Here is an 18,007-nt window from a genome sequence, read left to right as displayed (position 1 = left end):
GTGGAACCATTTAGACGTTCAAAAGTTGTTTCAGTTGTGCAACAGAAAACTCAGATTGGACAGATAAATAAAGTAGTAAATTTACCCTGCAGAGATCTGAGGAGAAGTTAACCATAGTCCTCAGAAATCCACCAGAGTTTAAAATTCCAACACAAAGAAAGCGGAAGGTACTGGACATCCGACCGAAAAGAGTGAAATCCGGCGGAATTTCCGGCGGCAACGGAGCAATCCCAGAAGGCGAACGTCGTGGTTATAGACTATATACATGCTAACAGGAATAGCTCCTGCTATGTGGCTCGTAGGGATGGGCGATATGACAATGTATATCCTCAAACTTTACAAATGTGTCTATCGTCAGAGATGTTGCCATATCGTTTCTACTATGGAAGCAATATCTTTAATGTCTTTAAGAGTGATTTAGGCCAGATGGGTGATTAAGTGATTTGATTTTTAAATACCACCATTATAATTACATTCTGTTAATGGTATTATAATTTGTTTTATTATCGATAAAATTAAACATTTCAACTACTGCAAAAAAAAAAAACAACATTACAGTGTAGATAAATGCAAAATAATTGGTGTTTGAGACCCCAAACATTAGTTTTTTAGGCTTTTGGGAGGTCCTAGGTGTCGAGTAACCAAGACCCTTGTGCTGTATTTTGTACAATGGCTCCATTATCTTGTGCGAAATGGAAAACATGTTATTAAAATGATATATATTAGAATGTATACCTAATGAGAGAATGCACTCTATAAAGAACAGTTATCCACATTATTATCCTCACTCTAAATTCCTAAATCAACTACTAACCACTAACTAAACGAAACCCAAACCTTAACCTTAACTTGCCTATTATAAAATGTACTGTCTGTAACTGAAAATTAATTTAACACAAATTGTCTTGGTGCTTTAACCAAAAACCATCTAGTTCTTTATGTAGGTAAAACAAAAGGTTTCTTAAGACCTTTTAAGACTATCAAAAATATAAAGAAAATAGTACCATCACAAATGATCAGTAATTACTGGCAAACACAGTCCAGTGGTTTGAATTTAATTAACAGGTGCTGCCAAAATGAAAGAAAAGAGGCCTTGTTGCTATGCCAGTGCAATGTCTTTATGTATCATGTAGCATTGAATCCAGTTGGGGGCAGTGTTTCACTGCTGCGCCTTGGTGCTTTACAAGAGACAAAAAAAATCAAGCAACATATAAGGCTGCAACCATTGGTCACATCAGGCTCAGTTCAAAGCCACCCAACTTGGAGAGGAAAGCTTATCTGGATAATTTGGAATCCCAAAGGACTCTTAGATACCAGGGTTTCATGAATCATGCACTTAACAGGAGATTATAGCTGCCAAAAGATCAGACCAACCGAAGACAACAACTGGATGGAGTAAATATTAGTATGGTGTCTCATAATAAATGCATATTTCCATTTAATAATTACATGTGATTAATAACATTTTTATTTTCAAGGAAATTGTATAATAAGGCCAGTACAAAACCACAATGCACATAAGCCACAGCATTCAACAGACAACACAATCACTTATGTGCTCTACAATTAAATATGAGTCCTGCCTCCTACTTCTGAGAGAGAAGATGAAGAACAAAAGGTAGCTGCATATAAAGCCAGATGCATGAGGTGAACAACACTCACAGCAAGTTATCCTTTTCGTCAGCGTATGTTCACGGCGAGACCATTACAAAGAAAAGGATGCACAGGTCATGCACTCTCAGAGAGGATGCACATCATACGCTCACCGATCTAAGTGGAGCTTCTGGGCTAAGAGTTGCCAGTCCTTGCCCTTGGCGTTGGCAGTGTCAAAGGTGGCACAGATCCTCTGGCGGATGGACACAGGGATTTTAAAGGCCTTGGGCCCCGTCTGGGACGTGATGGTGCAGTCTGTCTGCATAAAAAATGGAACTGACTCCTTTTCAGTCTGGAAGAACAGAACAGAAACAGACTAGAATCAGACCAGTGTCAGATAGGATTTACAAATGTTGCTTTGTGGTTGTTTTAACCAGCTTGGGGAGCCAGATGAATGGGGTTTCCTGGGTCAGGGCAACTCAGACAGGTATGTTTAACATTTCAAAACATCAGTGCATAGACTGTAAAAAAAAAAAATACGACAAAGGAAAATACATCTGGTAGCCACTAGTAGTGCAGTTAGCACAGGCATTTCTAAAAAGAATTAAAGCAATACACCTCCCCAAATTTATCTTTTGATGATCAAACGCTCCACCATGTGGGCTTATAATGTGGCTTTACATTTTTGGAGTGTGCTCCTTTGGGTCACCAGAGGCTGTGTTCAGTTTACATTCAGATCACAACAGTTCAGTACTCAATTTGGAACAGGGTAGTTGGGGGTGGGCGTGGTAAAATTGCTAAGGTGGCTGTGGCATTTACAGTAACAGTTAAACATGTGAAAGTCAAAAATGTCTATTTTTGTTCGTGAACATGAAGTCATCTGTCTGTCATCTGTCACTAGGACAAATAAACACAATGACAGTGTTTCTCATCTGCATGCAAAATGTCAAATTCAAAAGATTTTATTTTTAGTGGGTGGGGGTTACTAGGTTTATGCCAGGATATGGTATGGTACGATTTGGATCAGATTCCAACTTCGACATCCCACCAATATAATTTCATTTTGCATGTGTATAAAAACCTTAAAAAATTTTAAAACATCAAACACTATATATACACAGTATGACTTCCTGGACTCTGCCTAAATAACTTTATTTGTTGCAAGAAATAAATATGCAAGATTTCATCATCTGCAATACATTGAATTTTATTCATATTAATGATTAAATTAAAATAAAAAATAATAATTATAATTAGTCTTATAATAATTATTATTAGCCTCGCTTACTGCAGGCCATGCTGAACTGATAGCCATTACAGCAAACAATCTGAGAAATAATGTGAGGAAGCATTTTGGATTCAACACCATAGGTGGAAAAAAAATATAGTTTAGGTTATGTGGGTTGTGTTGTAATTCAAATAAATCACTTTAAATTAGTTTGAACTAACACTTAAAAAAGTGACAGCCCTAAACATGATAACAATATATGCGTTTCTATGCAAATTTTCAATTTGCACAAGAAATACCCTGGGTGGAAATGCTGGGAATTCAGGAAAAAACATGGAAACATTGCCACAAACATTTTACACTAGGTCTCTGTGGACTGATAGGAGACTGTGACGTTTCTTAGGGCGCTTTCACACCTGCCTCGTTTAGTTCGGTTCAATCGCACTAGAGTTTGTTTGTCCCGCTGGTGCGGTTCGTCAGGGCAGGTGAGAACGCGGCATTCGCACTCGGGTGCGCACCAAAAGCGGACCAAACAAGCGTACCGAGACCTGCTTGAAGAGGTGTTCTCGGTACGCTTTCAATTGAACTCTGGAGCGGTTCATTTGCGGTGAGAACGTGATCCAACCTTGAACTATATATACTCCGCAAGTCTGAGCTAATGTCTCCTGTAGTCAGGTGTGTTTAGCAATCTGCGATGCAGCAGAGCAGCAAACTGTAGCAACTTGCAGTATTACTATCACATAAATAGACAGCGGTCAAGCTTGCTGTCCGTCACTCGCATCTCCGTGGTCAAACCAGCTGCCGCTAAAATTGGAGACAGACGCCGGCAGAGCAGAGCGAAGTCTCGTTGACCAGAGCAGATGTAGTAACGTCTCTCACGAAACAATGTCTGATCATTTTAATGAAATGAGCTGGTTTGACCACGGAGATGCAAAAAAATTTGCACTAGTCCAGAACACAGGACCTTCTTTCTGTATTTACTTTCTTGCTCCCGCCCCCAGACACATCCGATCAATAAGAGGAGTGGACGTTCTTGCGTGATTTGTAATGGCACATTTTGGTATGCTTGGATTTTTCCAGGTGTGAAACCAAACCAAACCGAACCGAGGGCAAATCGCTCCAAGTTTACAAACTCACCAACTGATTCGGACCAAATCAAACGAACTACAGGTGTGAAAAAAATTACTACTAAATTTAATACAAGGGACAAATATAAATGTCATATTTCCATCAAGTTTTCCATTGCTTGAGGTTCGACTGGAGCTCTTCTTTGTTTCCTCTTCTTCACCGATTTAATGGCACCCAACTGGAGAATTAATGCCACCAACTGTTTATCTTAATGAACCAACTCCTAATGTTTAACAGCAACCCAGATTCATTCACATTTTCTTTAGCCAATTTTCTAGAAATTTGGTTAAAATGTGTGCTGTGATAGAAACTTAATGGCTCATGTTGGTGTAAAACACCTCTAAAGCTGCTGTATTGGTGCTCTGTATGAAAATTGTATTGTTCCAACCTGGTGACCCACAGTATAAAACACAGTATAGACTCTCTCCTCGAAATGGTCATGTCTGTTTACTGTACTCTGTGTGTGTGTGTGTGTGTGTGTGTGTGTGTGTGTGTGTGTGTGTGTGTGGTGATGATTTGAAATCTACTCACAGCTCCTATAAACACTTATTTCTTCTTCCTACCTGTCAAACCCTAACTAATCATGAAGGTAAAACCATAAAACGTAATTGCAAATAATATTTCACCTGCGTCTGACTGCAATACAATGAGTTTAAATAGTGTTGGTGGCCTTGAGGTAGGACAAGTATGTTTGTGACTGGTTGTGAAAAAGCAGTAGGGTAAAATCAATGAGTAACACTCTCTTCTGGCTTAACAACTACTGTCAAGGTGCTCTTGAGTGAGGATTTCTAACTCCTAGCTGCTCCAGTGGAGCTGCTCAGCGGCTGACAGAAGACTGCTGTTACACTGGGCAGCTCCCAGGTGTTAATGCATGTGAATGTGATGCAGGCTATTTGCTCTTTGCTTGTCTCCCTGAGCAAATAAAAGTAAAAAAAATAATATGTGCAGGTAATGTGGTGAACAGCTGGATCTTTGTTGTCTGTGTTTAGCATAAATCTGTGAAGAAAAAAATAAAGTAAGAGTGTCCTCCTTGCTCTATTATTACATAATGCAAGCTCAGGAGAGCTGGCCCTGCTGTCAATGGACACACTCCAGGAAGGTTACATAAAGGTTGAGCGAGAAAGTGAAACATCCCCCTGCAGCTCAAGAGCCTCACCTCGGCCACAGCTGTGTACACCTGCAGAATCTGCTCTTGGCCTTTGACCTGGCGCACGCTGATTTTGCAGGAGAGCTGGGTGGTGGCAGGGCTGTATCTCTCCAGAGAGAAGGCACAGTGCAGGGGCTGCTGGTTGCTGCACCACACTTGGGGGAAGGAAAACTCCTGAGCATGCAGGAAAAAAAAGAGGGACATCAGAAACATAACACGGTACACAGCAGTGTTAACATATGCTCTAAATGAGATGACTCAGCTCCCCGTTCTACATGGGACCACGCTGGCACATGCACAGCCACTTACACCCGGCAAGATAAAAGATAAGAGTTGGCTTTGAAGTCTCAATAATTCCATGGCTTGATATATTTATGCATGGAAATAACTATTGTTATCCATTTACAAATACAGCTCCCCTTGGACAGTAACTCTGATTGCAAAAGCAGCTTTCGAGCTAAGTACTGTAAGCTATATATGTGGGAATACAGGGAACAGGGAAAAGACTGCCTTTGATGTATAATTAATTTTAAGAGAGTGGGCACATCTGTGGGGAAACGTCCTTGACCTCTGCTAGACTCCGTCTCTGCCATATTAAAAGTGACCTGCAAACGATTCTTAGTGAAGACCGTGGCATTAAAAGTGGCGGCCAGTGTGGATACTGATGACTTAACCCTTGTGGCTTTGATTTTGGCTGCCCACTGCAGCTCACAGCAGCAGATAATGTAGTCTGGGAGCGATGGGGGGAGGAGGAGGGGGAGGTGATGGACGCGGAAAGCTTGGATGCTCTTTAGCACTAAAAGCTGATTTGATGTATGGCACCATGCTCGGCTATTATTCTACACCTGCTCCACCAAAGCAGGTTCGCGGTGCCTGCCTGCCATTCCGAGGCCCTCATAAATAAGGCTGTGGAGAGGGTGAGTGTCTTTGAAACAGAGCTTTCGCCCTGCATTCAGATCTTTAAGCAATAACAGCGTACAGTGGGGACACAGCTCAGCTGTTCTGCAAATGACAACAGATACAAAACAGCATTCACTGGCTGCTGCGGTGTGTTCGATCTCATACTGTTTGCATTTGAATGCTCCTGCAAGCAAAACAAACACAAAGCTATTAATCTCAAGTCACGTCCATCGTTATAATTCTCTGAATGTGGGCTGACAGCAGGATGCACGATAGAAGAGCAGTTTTAAAGCACAAAATGGTGCACACAAACACAAATATGAAGTGAGTCAAAACCAGTTTTTCATTTTTTTTTGAGTGGAGTCTGGTGGGTTTGGTGATGGTGATTTCGGGGCTGTTTAATGTTAAACAAAAAGGATCTTACTCTTTAACAAAAAGGTCTATCTCTGTAGGGATCCTTTTTATAATGTTGTCAGACACTTAGAATAATAATCTGAACCTGTCAGTGGCAAAAACAACACTTTTAGTGGACGCAAACTGACAGTGTGCATTTTCCAATGCAGCCCGGTTTGTGGCTGCTGGTTACAACATTCTCACTCAATACTGGACCACAGATTTTAAAAGATTTCAAAAAGATTTTGGTTCATATTAGTCACTTAGACACCATGTATGGGAAAATAGGGTCCAAGCTGAAAAATACTGAAACACCATTATTTATGCAAATCAGCACATATTTAATTAGACAATGCCTCATTTGCATAATTAAACATACAAGTTCAGAAAACTTGTAAAACAATGTATTGTCTTAATGTAAGTAATCAACTGGGGAAGTTTCACAGAGATATCTGTTAGGGAAATATTTCCCTATCTACTGTGTCTCACCTTAACATGGGCTGTAATGGGAAATTGGCATCACTGATTTAAGTATTTTTCAATACTTTCCACCACTTGGATTTCTTAGGACTTTTTACATGTTACAAACACATACATTATATATATATATATATATATATATATATATATATATATATATATATATATATATATACACACACATCTTTATGAATAATAAACATTTGTCAGATTTTCTGTTGCAATTTGTGGGAGATTCATCACTTTGTTAGCCTCAGTAAGGCTAAATAACAACAACAACATCATAAGGCTACTGTTTCAAAATCAAAGAAAACACATCATTCAGAGCACTCACATAAGAACATAGCACTAGCAGAGCGCTAAATATTTTTGAACTGTCAAAATCAGCAGGGGGAGGCGTGTAGAAACAGCTATCTGTGGCTTGCATCTCTCTCTCTCTCTCTCTCTCTCTCTCGTTGACTGTCAACGACACTGTCGTTTCCCTTTCTGTGGATTGTAGAGATATTAAAGGTTGTACCAGAATAGGTTTACATGGTTTAATTTTCAAAAAACACCATATTTTTGTTGTACTGCACAGCTCTCTCTCACTGCTGCAGATTCTCTTTTCACCTGGTCTCTGTTTGAGCTACAGAGTGAGACCTCTTTTCTTCGTCTTCTTCCGTACTGTCTTTGATTGTACTCGCACATGTGCAGTAGCTCAGATGTAGATCATGTCAGCTAGCTAGCTCCATAGACAGTAAAAGAAAGGCTGTTTCTCCAACTTCGGTCAGTTACAAGGCAGGATTAGCTGGGAGACTTCTAAATGAGGGCGCACATGTAAGTAGTTCTTTTGTAGATTATGGTGAACTTGTGTGTGTGTTGTAGCAGTGCTTTGCTATTGAGAACGAGGTAGAATGCTAGCCGAGATAACGGTTGCGGATAGCCAGCTTGTTTCGGCTTGTGACGTCACAAGCCGTGCCAATTTTGAACAGCTCACCCGGAGACTGAAGGCAGGACACATTCAGAAACCGTATCAAACTCAAAATGGATGGATTTTTCTACAGGGTAGTTGTGGGTAAACTCAAGCTGTCATTTTTTCACTGGCCCAAAAGGTAAATTATGTCTCGTTAGTGAAAGTGTTGTTATTAATGACATATGAAAGCATCAAACATGTATTTCAATTGAAATAAATCAATCAAAAATCAACGCTGCTAAATTGTATGCATGTGACGCAGGGGTATTCTACCCGGAATGTATTGTATACAAACATTGTGATTGGTTCTATTTGGTAAATGGACTGCATTTATATAGTGCTTTTGTAGTCTACCGACCACTTAAAGCCTTCGCTTTACAACACATCAGGTGCGGTTAGGGATTCAGTATCTTGCTTAAAGTGGACATATTCTGCTTTTCCGTGTTTTCTGTCATATATACAATGTTATAATGCCGGATTTTCATGTTAAACGTGCCCAAAAATTCAAATAATGAGGTAAACGTATTTTAGAGAAATCCTGTGAGCTAAAACGTTCAGATTTTCAACTGTTCTAAACGCTCTGGTTTCAACAGTTTTTTCTACTCTTGGCTAAGTGTCACGCAACTCTAAGCCAGCCTTCTATGATTGGTCATCTGCTCCAGGTAGGCAAGACTGGAGTGGGGTTTTTTTTAGCTACTGCGGTGTTTTGTCGCATGTAGCTACATGCTAACAGTAAAATATGTAATCTTGGCTTCCAGTGTTGTTAAATTCTTCCCAATTCCGGGTCACATTACTCCTGAAACATTTCTGGTTATGTAGTATTTGGTTTAAAAACCTTTATCTGCGATTTTTTACTGTAGAAAGTGCTGCTATATTCTATTAGTGTCCACAGCTAACTATAGTAGCTACATGCTAACGGCAGTAAAATATGTAATCTTGAAGAACACAGTGAACAACAGTGGAAGTTTAACATCGCTCCAAATTTTAACTTTAAACAAACCGTTTTAAATTAATAACTATGCCCAAAAGTTGCTGAGTAGTTGGTTGCACCAACAATACATCCCAAAACCCTGATCTCCGATTTGTCCTCCTGCAATGTCCTAAAATAGATCCTGAGATATATATATATATATATATATATATATATGATAGGCTATAGACAAGACCGGCATCGCGCTGTTACATCAGGAGAGAAACAGGAAAATGCCAAAAAGCTGTTGTGTAGCAGGGTTAATCAAGACTTTCACATTGATTTATGAGGCTCATAAGATAAGTGAATATTCTCAGTTAGTGTGGTAAATGATGCTGGTGACAGTTACTACTGATGGATAGCTAACGTTAGCTTAAGTGGGAGGCTGCTAACAGTTATAGCAGCATCAGACTGTCGTCTCCAACTAAATCTCAGCCTATAGATTGAACACTTGCTTATAATAATTACAGATGACACAGCCTAACAACAGTGATTTAATCAGATATGTATTTCCACATAAGCAGTATGCGGCCACCGTGTTGGGTCATTGATCCACTGATACGGGGGAAGACTGAGGGGACATGACAGCGATCAACCTTAATTTATTAAGGTATCGGGAACTCTCAAGTTCAGGCAAGGTCACAAAATAAACATTAGACATGTGTATAAAACAAACATTTGTTTAACAAGAAATAAATCTGTGCATATTTGTCAAAATTATGGTCCAAACACATGTCAAATTGCATTGACTTCTATGGGAGCGTCTGTTTTCTATCCCCCAAAAGGGGGCGCGGCCTTGACATTTAGCAAAGTACCTGTATGTGCCGGCCTAACGTAACAGGTGCAGCAGCCATGGGCAGTATGAGAAAACATTTTTTTTTAACATTAAAGCATGTAAACATGTTCTAGTACAAACGCAAAATACAAGTATGAACCTGAAAATGCTATAAAATAGGACACTTTGACACTCTTTCTGAAAGTGTTTGCTATAGCGTAGAACATTTGGCCCCTACAATAATAATAACTGTCTCCTAACAATCTACTGCTGAATCAGTTATTTGTAAAATAAATTATTAAAATTGAATTCGGAATTAGCCCAATGATAGATCTACGTTTTTTTTCAAATGAAAAAGACCATACTAACGACTACATAATTATAAATGCAGACTTGATAACTTATTCGAAAGTAAGACGATTATAACCCTTTATTAATTGAAAACAATCTAAATATGATTATTTTACAGAAAATTATGTCTGTTTTTAATCATTTATTAAAGAAAGTATACTGCATGTTAATATACTGAAAAGTGTTGGTATATTGATTTGGAAGAACGAAGTTGAACTGTGTGTGAAATTTAAATTAAGAATGATCTTGCTCTTCACGAGTGCCTTATTAGAGAGTGGTACCATATTAAAGTTACAGAAAAATACATCCTACAATACACAAAGTAAATTGGGCCAACTGGAGAATCTCTAACTAACACAACACAGCACCTCTCACATAGTTTATTCGACTGGTGACCCATGGGAAAAGCAGGACACAAACACCATAGTTATGACCTCTTAGCATCAAAAACAGGATCTTGCCAATTAGCACTTTAGTATTGGATCTCTGTTTTCATTTAATATCTCTGCCATGGTTACCTGACATGTGGTAAAGGGTTTGATGCTCCACAGGAACTGGGGAACATCTTGAATGGACACCTGGAGGCTGAAGGTGTTCGCTTGGAAAGGCAACATCTTTGGCTCCTCGAGGAGCTGACCACCTCTGGTCTTCTCTGCAGCCACCACTCCCTGGAGGAGAAAGGAAAAGGAAAGGAACAGGGACAGCGTAAGAAGTAGATAGGAGAGAATGGAAGGAAAGGGGTCAAAAAGAAAAGGGGGATAAGAGAGAAAGATAATATAGAAGGAAACAAAAAATGAGAGGGGGAAAAAAGGGAAATGAGATGAATGTGAGAGAAGGTACACTACCTTTGCATATCAGCACCAACACCTGTTCCAAATCCTTTCCATTGTCACTTCCACTAATTGACTCATTACAAATATTAACACAAAAAAAGACGGCCAAAGAAGTGACGTTAAGTCTCCACTGAACAACTCGTGCTCACATTAGCATCACATTTGCAGCCTCAACATGACAGATTGAAGCTTGACTTTAATGCTGTGGAAACGCGTGTGTCAGGGGGGCAAACGTCCATCTCCCAAATTGAATTTGTGATGATGAAAGAGCACTTTGATTGTCGCTAGCAGGTATTCATCTGTCATCATTGTTCAGTGTCCCGGTGGGATGGTTCTGTCTGGCCCGTCTATCCTTAGCCATCTCAATCACAAAGGGAAAAGACAGGGAACAGAGCTGTGACTAATGCCAGGCAACGCTGATAGATTCTGACTAAGTGTCTGTGTGTGCAACAGCTTGGTTTAACATGTGTCTGTGTGTGTATGGTTAAGTGTGTGTATGCACCTTTACGCATGTGTTTGCAGAAAAGCGTGCTGGTGGTTATGATATTGCTATAGGTGTGAAAACAATTAATTGTTGGCAAAATGCAGATGAAAGACATTCATATGAAAAACAAATGTGGCAGCAGGCAACCTGAATAATGACGTTCCTCTCTGCCATCTGCTGCTGTTGTTCAAAACGGTTTAACACTAAGCAGCTGGATGACGCTGAATTTCTTTGGTTTTCCTGTGTAGCATGTAGCTAGCTTGGGTCTGTGATAATGTTATTTCATTTGAACTCATTTGAAGCTGCCAAGATGTCATGATTTAAGTTTTGTGTAGACTGTGATTGTTGCTGATCTGCTGTTTGACACATCACACACAATTGATGTGTCTAGATCATTATTTACAGCTATGGGAGTGTTGCAATTTCAGCCAAGAATGAGAACTCCAAACAGAGGTTGGTGGAGTTATTTTGGGAGTCCAGGGTTCTAAAAGTTAAAAAAAATAATCTTCTGCATAGACAATGTTAGATTGTGCCACCTTAGATTTAGGACTTTTAAGAGCCCTCTAGCAACTTTTTGGGCAGACCTCTTTCTTCTCTCTTGAAGCGAGTCGCAAATATTACTCGGTACATATGCATTAACATTAAATCAAGCTAAACATACCTGACTTTAACTAGGTTTATCATTAGTTATTTTTCAAACTGCTATGAATAATACAATAATAAATATGAACCATCATATCATATTTATTATTGTATTATTCATAGCAGTTTGAAAAATAGCTAATGATAAACCTAGTTAAAGTCAAGTATGTTTAGCTTGATTTAATGTTTTCCATGTAAATTCTTTATCATCTTGTATATATGTTTATGTATACATGTAAACAGTTTCATTATGACATTACAAACATAGGCTTGGATGGGCATGAAAGTCTCTCGTTTGGATCATCAGTACAAAAAATGAGCAACTGAATAAGAAATGATTTGGTTGGATAAAAGATTTAAAGTACAAGTCTGTGTAAATTCAAACTTAAGGAGAGAAGTGAACTACTCCCAAAATGCATTTCATGTAATAAAAATCCAATTACCAGCTTTAAATGTGATTGCATGTAAAATCGCCATCTTTGACAGATGAAGGTAGCCTGTGTTCATGTGAAAGAATATTCATTAATATTCAAAACAGAGTGAAATTGGTTAGAAAAATCACATTACCAACCCCCAGCCACATTACTTGCAATCTAAATCGTTACATCATCACATAAAAATGTAATAATTCCAGCCAGGAAACATGCAGAAAATACCCTGCTAGCAAAAGATATATGGGTTGTCACGGTGACACAGACTTTATGACTCACCACCGGCCCTACGGAGGCAGGCCGCTCATCTTCAGCTGCAAATTGAAGTGAAGTTTAATGGAGCAGAGACTTTTGGATTTTGCAATTCGTGTTTTTTTTAGAAGTTAAAATGTATGGTTTTGAGCAGCTGATTACAGCACAGCCCAGCAGGTAAAATGATTTCTAGCTGGGCGGCTGTTCTCTCCCCATTCTGTGTCCCTTTCCTCCCTTGTTTTGTCCCCACTTTGTCGGTGGTGTCTGTATGTGTGTGTGTGTATGTCCACTGTGTTTGTGGTGTCTGCCGGTGTGTATGGCAGACCTACAGATCTACCTCTCCGTACAGCTGCGGGCGCTTCCACTGATTCTTACCTGCGCAGCTGCATCTAATTCCACTATCAACCTGGCAGTATTTATTCCTGGGCATGGCTCTCCATCGGTGCCAGATTGTTGCACCTACCAGTGCGCTAACTAGGCAAGCCAAGCGCCTCCTGCTAACGTGCTTTATTTTTGCTCCGCTCAGACCCACACCACTCAACCTGCTGCCGTGGCGTTCCGTGTCTCCAGCTCTTTCACCTCCAGTTTTCCACCACCTCGTTTGGATTCCTGCAAAAGAAACGTCTGGATATTCCACTGCCTGCCCGCCTCAGTCCCTCTCAAGTCCGGAGCCGACCTACTTAGTATTTTAATTTTTTCGTTACTTGATGAACTTAACTTTCATTAAAATCACTTGTTTATCTACACTCTGAGTCCGTGGTTGTTTTCTCTGTGTGCTGGGTTTGAACCATAGCCTAACAGAACGATCTGGCCATGGACCCTACAGAGAAACAACACGAGGTGAACGAGGAAAGTTTCCAGCGAGCTATCCAGGCTCAAGGAACTTTGCTGGGACAACATGACCAATTGATTCGGACGTTATTGGAAAACAACCAACTGCTAAATCAGGTGACTCCGCTAACCGCTTAAGTTTCAAAGTTGTCTGTCAGTTCTCCATCTCTCTCTGATCCCCAGTTTCTCGCACCCCAAGTGGTTACCTCGGACATGGCGCAGACTTCGCTCCATCGAGAATCCCCTGTCACGTCGCCAGAGCCGTTCTATGGAGAGATGGACATGTGCCGGGGGTTTTTGCTACAGTGTGACTTGATTTTTTTTCGGCAGAGACCACTGTCTTTTTCTACTGACTCATCAAAGGTACATTATGTTGCTGAGAGGGAGAGCTCTGGTGTGGGCTGAGGATGTGTGCTCAAACCAAACTTTGACTGGACTAACTCTTGCTGATTTTTCTGCCAAATTGAAGACTGTTTTTGACCATGTGGGAAATTCTTCCAAAAGATTATTTAATCTGAAGCAGGGCTCTAACAGTGTGGCGGAGTACTCAATTGAGTTTTGAACATTGGCAGCGGATTCCAAGTGGAACGAAGAGGCACTTCAAGGGGCATTCCTAAACGGTTTGAATGAATCAATTAAGGATGAACTGGCTACCCGTGACGAGCCAGCTGACTTACATTCTCGTTTCCCTGTCCATTAAGCTTGACAACAGGTTGCGGGAAAGGCGTCGGGAGAGAGGCGGTCAGCCACACCTCGAGTTTCCCAGCCTTCAACCTCCCAAGCCTCACCTCCCCGGATTCAGCTGCCTCCTGTTCCAGGCCTCATCCCCAGGACCGGGAAGAACCAATGCAAGTGGGTCGAACTCGGCTACCTCCTACAGTGTGGCAACAACGCCTCCAGGCGGGTGAGTGCCTATACTGTGGGGACGCCACATACATTCTGGCAACATGCCAAGAGACCAAAAGACAAGGCTCGCTCGTAAAGGTGGGTCTACTTGCGAGCCCTGAATTGGATCCTGAACCCACCATTCCCCGGTTACAAGTTCCAGTTACTTTATGTTTCCAGAATCAGTTCCTGCCACTCTCAGCTCTCATAGATTCAGGTGCTGAGGACAACTTCATTAGTCACCAGTTGGTTACACAAGCTGAAATCCCCGTTGAGCCACTACCAACCCCCCTTCGTGTCACAGCCCTTGATGGGTGCCTCCTTGCGGAGATAACTCATCAAACCACCTCTGTTTCCTTGGTGATTTCTGGCAACCACTTTGAAAGAATTCAGTTAAGAGTCATGTCCGACTCAGCTACCCCCATAATCCTTGGCTACCCCTGGCTGGCTTTTCACAACCCACAAATTGACTGGACTCATCACACCATTCTCAGTTGGAGCACTCACTGCCATTCGGATGGTCTTAGGTCAGCTGTTCCACCCACTAAAAATAACCCAACTCCTCCCATTGCTTCTCCCAATCTGTCATCTATCCCCAAGGTATACCATGACCTAGCTGAGGTCTTCAGTAAGGACAAGGCGCTGTCTGTACCACCTCATAGACCCTATGATTGCCCCATATTGCTTCCTGGTGCTCCCTTGCCCTCTAGCCGCTTATACAATCTGTCCCGACCTGAAAGAGGCTATGGAGCAGTATATTGGGGATCCTCTGGCATAATCCGTCCCTCGTCGTCTCCTTTGGGTGCTGGATTCTTCTTTGTAGAAAAAGACTTTACGCCCCTGTATCGACTTCCGGGGTTTAAACAACCTCACCGTAAAAAACAAGTATCCCCTTCCACTCGTCATTTAAGCCTTTGAACCCCTGCATGGCGCCACAGTGTTCTCCAAGCTCGACCTCAGGAACGCCTTATCACCTCGTCAGAATCCGAAAGGGAGATGAGTGGAAAACCGCATTCAACACTCCACTGGGACATTTTGAGTACTTAGTCATGCCTTTTGGGCTCTCTAATGCCCCTGCCATTTTCCAAGCCATGGTGAACGATGTTCTTAGGGATTTTTTGAACCGTTTTGTCTTTGTTTACCTTGATGATATTCTTGTTTTTTCCAAGTCCCCCGAGGAGCATGAGTCACACGTTCGTCAAGTCCTTCAACGACTCTTGGAGAATAAGCTGTACGTCAAAGCAGAAAAGTGAGTTCCACAAACGGTCAACATAATTCCTTGGTTTTATCATTGAGAGCGGGCAGGTGAAGGCGGACGCCGAGAAAATCCGAGCAGTTACGGAGTGGCCCACTCCACCAACCGTAAGCAACTTCAACGGTTTTTGGGCTTTGCAAATTTTTACCGTAGGTTCATTAAGAGTTTTAGTAAAGTGGTGGTACCTTAACTAGACTCACGTCCCCTAAAGTCCCTTTCCTGTGGTCCCCTGAAGCAGAGCAGGCGGTTGGAGTTTTGAAGGAACTGTTTTCTACCTCCCCCGTGTTGCATCCAATACCTCACTGCAGTTTATTGTGGAGGTGGACGCGTCAGACTCAGGTGTGGGAGCAGTCCTCTCCCAGCGCTCCCCCACTGACCAAAAACTTCACCCTTGTGCTTTTTTTTTTTTTTTCCCCCCCCAAGAAGTTGTCTCCCACAGAAACTACGACGTTGGAAACCGGGAGCTACTGGCGGTCAAACTTGCCCTAGAAGAATGGCGGCACTGGCTGGAGCTGAATAGCCGTTCATGGTCTGGACTGACCACAAAAACTTGGCATACATCCAAGCCACAAAGACTCAACTCTCGCCAAGCCAGATGGGCCCTATTCTTTAGTAGGTTTAACTTTATTTTAACATACAGACCAGGGTCAAGAAATATTAAACCTGATGCTCTGTCCCACCAGTTTGCTGACCCCTCAGAGACCGGGGAGCCTGAGGCAGTCCTACCTTCTTCGTCCGTTGTGGCGGCTGTACAGTGGGAAATCAAGTCCCTAGTGAAGGCTGCACTCGCCACAGACCCTGGACCGGGTAATGGACCTCCCAACCTACTCTTTGTTCCTGAGACAGTCCAGTCTCAGGTGTTACAGTGGATCCCCTCCCGCTTTGCGTGTCACCCTGGGATGAGATGCACGTTGACGTTGCTAAAGAGACATTTTTGGTGGCCATCAGTGGAGGCAGATGGCCGGGCTTTTGTGGCAGCCTGTTCAACCTGTGCTCGGGGTAAAGCCTCCCATCAGTCTCCTTCTGGGCTGTTGCTACCCCTCCCAGCTCCCAGCCATCCCTGGTCCCACATAGCTCTGGATTTTGTCACCGGCCTACCCAAGTCTGAAGGTAATGATACTATACTTACCATCGTGGACAGATTCTCTAAATCTGTCCACTATATAGCATTACCAAAATTACCGTCTGCCAGTGAGACAGCGGACCTCTTAGTCCAACATGTATTCCGTCCCCATGGAATACCTGTGGACATCGTGTCTGAAGTTTTTTGTATTGCATTGGGTGCTTCTGTAAGTCTGTCCTCAGGGTTTCATCCCCAGACCAACAGGCAGACGGAAAGAGCCAATCAAGACCTCAAAGCGACCCTTCGTTGTGTGGCAGCTCAGCATCCAACCTCCTGGGCCAAACATCTGCTTTGGCTAGAGTATGCCCACAACTCCCTGACCACCTCTGCCACCGGCCTTTCACCTTTCGAGGCAGCCTTGGGTTATCAACCCCCTTTGGAGAACCTTCGCCGCTGCCAGAAGGTGTGGCACGATGCTCAGGAAGCCTTGCTTCGGACCACCGAGAGGAACAAGAGGACAGCAGATCGGTGCAGGACTCCTGCACCCGTGTTTCATCCTGGCCAGGAGGTGTGGCTGACGTCGAAGAACCTCCCTCTTCGGACCGAGTCACGCAAGATGTCGCCTCGGTATTTGGGTCCGTTTGTGGTGGAGTCCATTATTAACCCCTCTGCAGTTAGTTTGAAGTTGCCACAAGCCATGAAGGTTCACCCAACTTTTCACGTTTCTCAACTTAAGCCAGTGTCCTCCAGCCCTTTGTGTCCGCCAGCGGATCCCCCTCCTGTTCGGCTTATTGACGACGACCATCCGGCCTACACGGTCCATGGCTCCTGGACTCTCGAGGGGGGGTAGGGGCCTCCAATACCTAGTCGACTGGGAAGGTTATAGACCAGAGGAGAGGACATGATTCCTAAACGTTTCGTTTTGGATCCACAGCTGATTATGGATTTCCATCTTGACCACCCGGACAAGCCTGGTGGGTCACCAGGAGGCGACCGTTGAGGTGGGGGTACTGTTATGTGGGCGGCTGTTCTCTCCCCATTCTGTGTCCCTTTCCTCCCTTGTTTTGTCCCCGCTTTGTCGGTGGTGTGTGTGTTCCCACTGTGTTTGTGGTGTCTGCCGGTGTGTATGGCAGACTCGCCTGAAAGTAGGTCAAGGGGCGTGGCTGGAAGATCTACCTCTCCGTACAGCTGCGGGTGCTTCCACTGATTCTTTCCTGCGCAGCTGCATCTAATTCCACTATCAACCTGGCAGTATTTATTCCTGGGCATGTCTCTCCATCGGCGCCAGATCATTACACCTACCAGTGCGGTAATTAGGCTCCCAAGTTGCAGTTAGCTAACTCGTTTGTTTTGTCTCCTTGTTATCTCTTGCTCCTGCTAACGTGCTTTATTTTTGCTCCGCTCAGACCCACAC

The 18,007-nt window shown here is 42.6% G+C and overlaps 1 protein-coding gene across 3 annotated transcripts in view; it reads right to left on the bottom strand.

The window, feature by feature from the left end:
* Nucleotides 1-18,007, bottom strand: part of LOC144518011 (netrin receptor UNC5D-like) — a 343,327-nt gene that overhangs the window by 6,613 nt on the left and 318,707 nt on the right. For all 3 annotated transcript variants that reach the window (XM_078250348.1, XM_078250346.1, XM_078250347.1), the window contains 3 exons: nucleotides 10,436-10,585; nucleotides 5,106-5,270; nucleotides 1,767-1,945 (listed from right to left, as the gene is read on the bottom strand). In XM_078250348.1, the coding sequence (XP_078106474.1) occupies nucleotides 1,767-1,945; nucleotides 5,106-5,270; nucleotides 10,436-10,585 (494 nt within the window). The remainder of the gene's footprint in view (nucleotides 1-1,766; nucleotides 1,946-5,105; nucleotides 5,271-10,435; nucleotides 10,586-18,007) is intronic.

Source organism: Sander vitreus, chromosome 5 (genome assembly GCF_031162955.1).
Source record: "Sander vitreus isolate 19-12246 chromosome 5, sanVit1, whole genome shotgun sequence".
NCBI lineage: Eukaryota > Metazoa > Chordata > Actinopteri > Perciformes > Percidae > Sander > Sander vitreus.
This window is presented reverse-complemented; position numbering and strand designations above follow the sequence as displayed.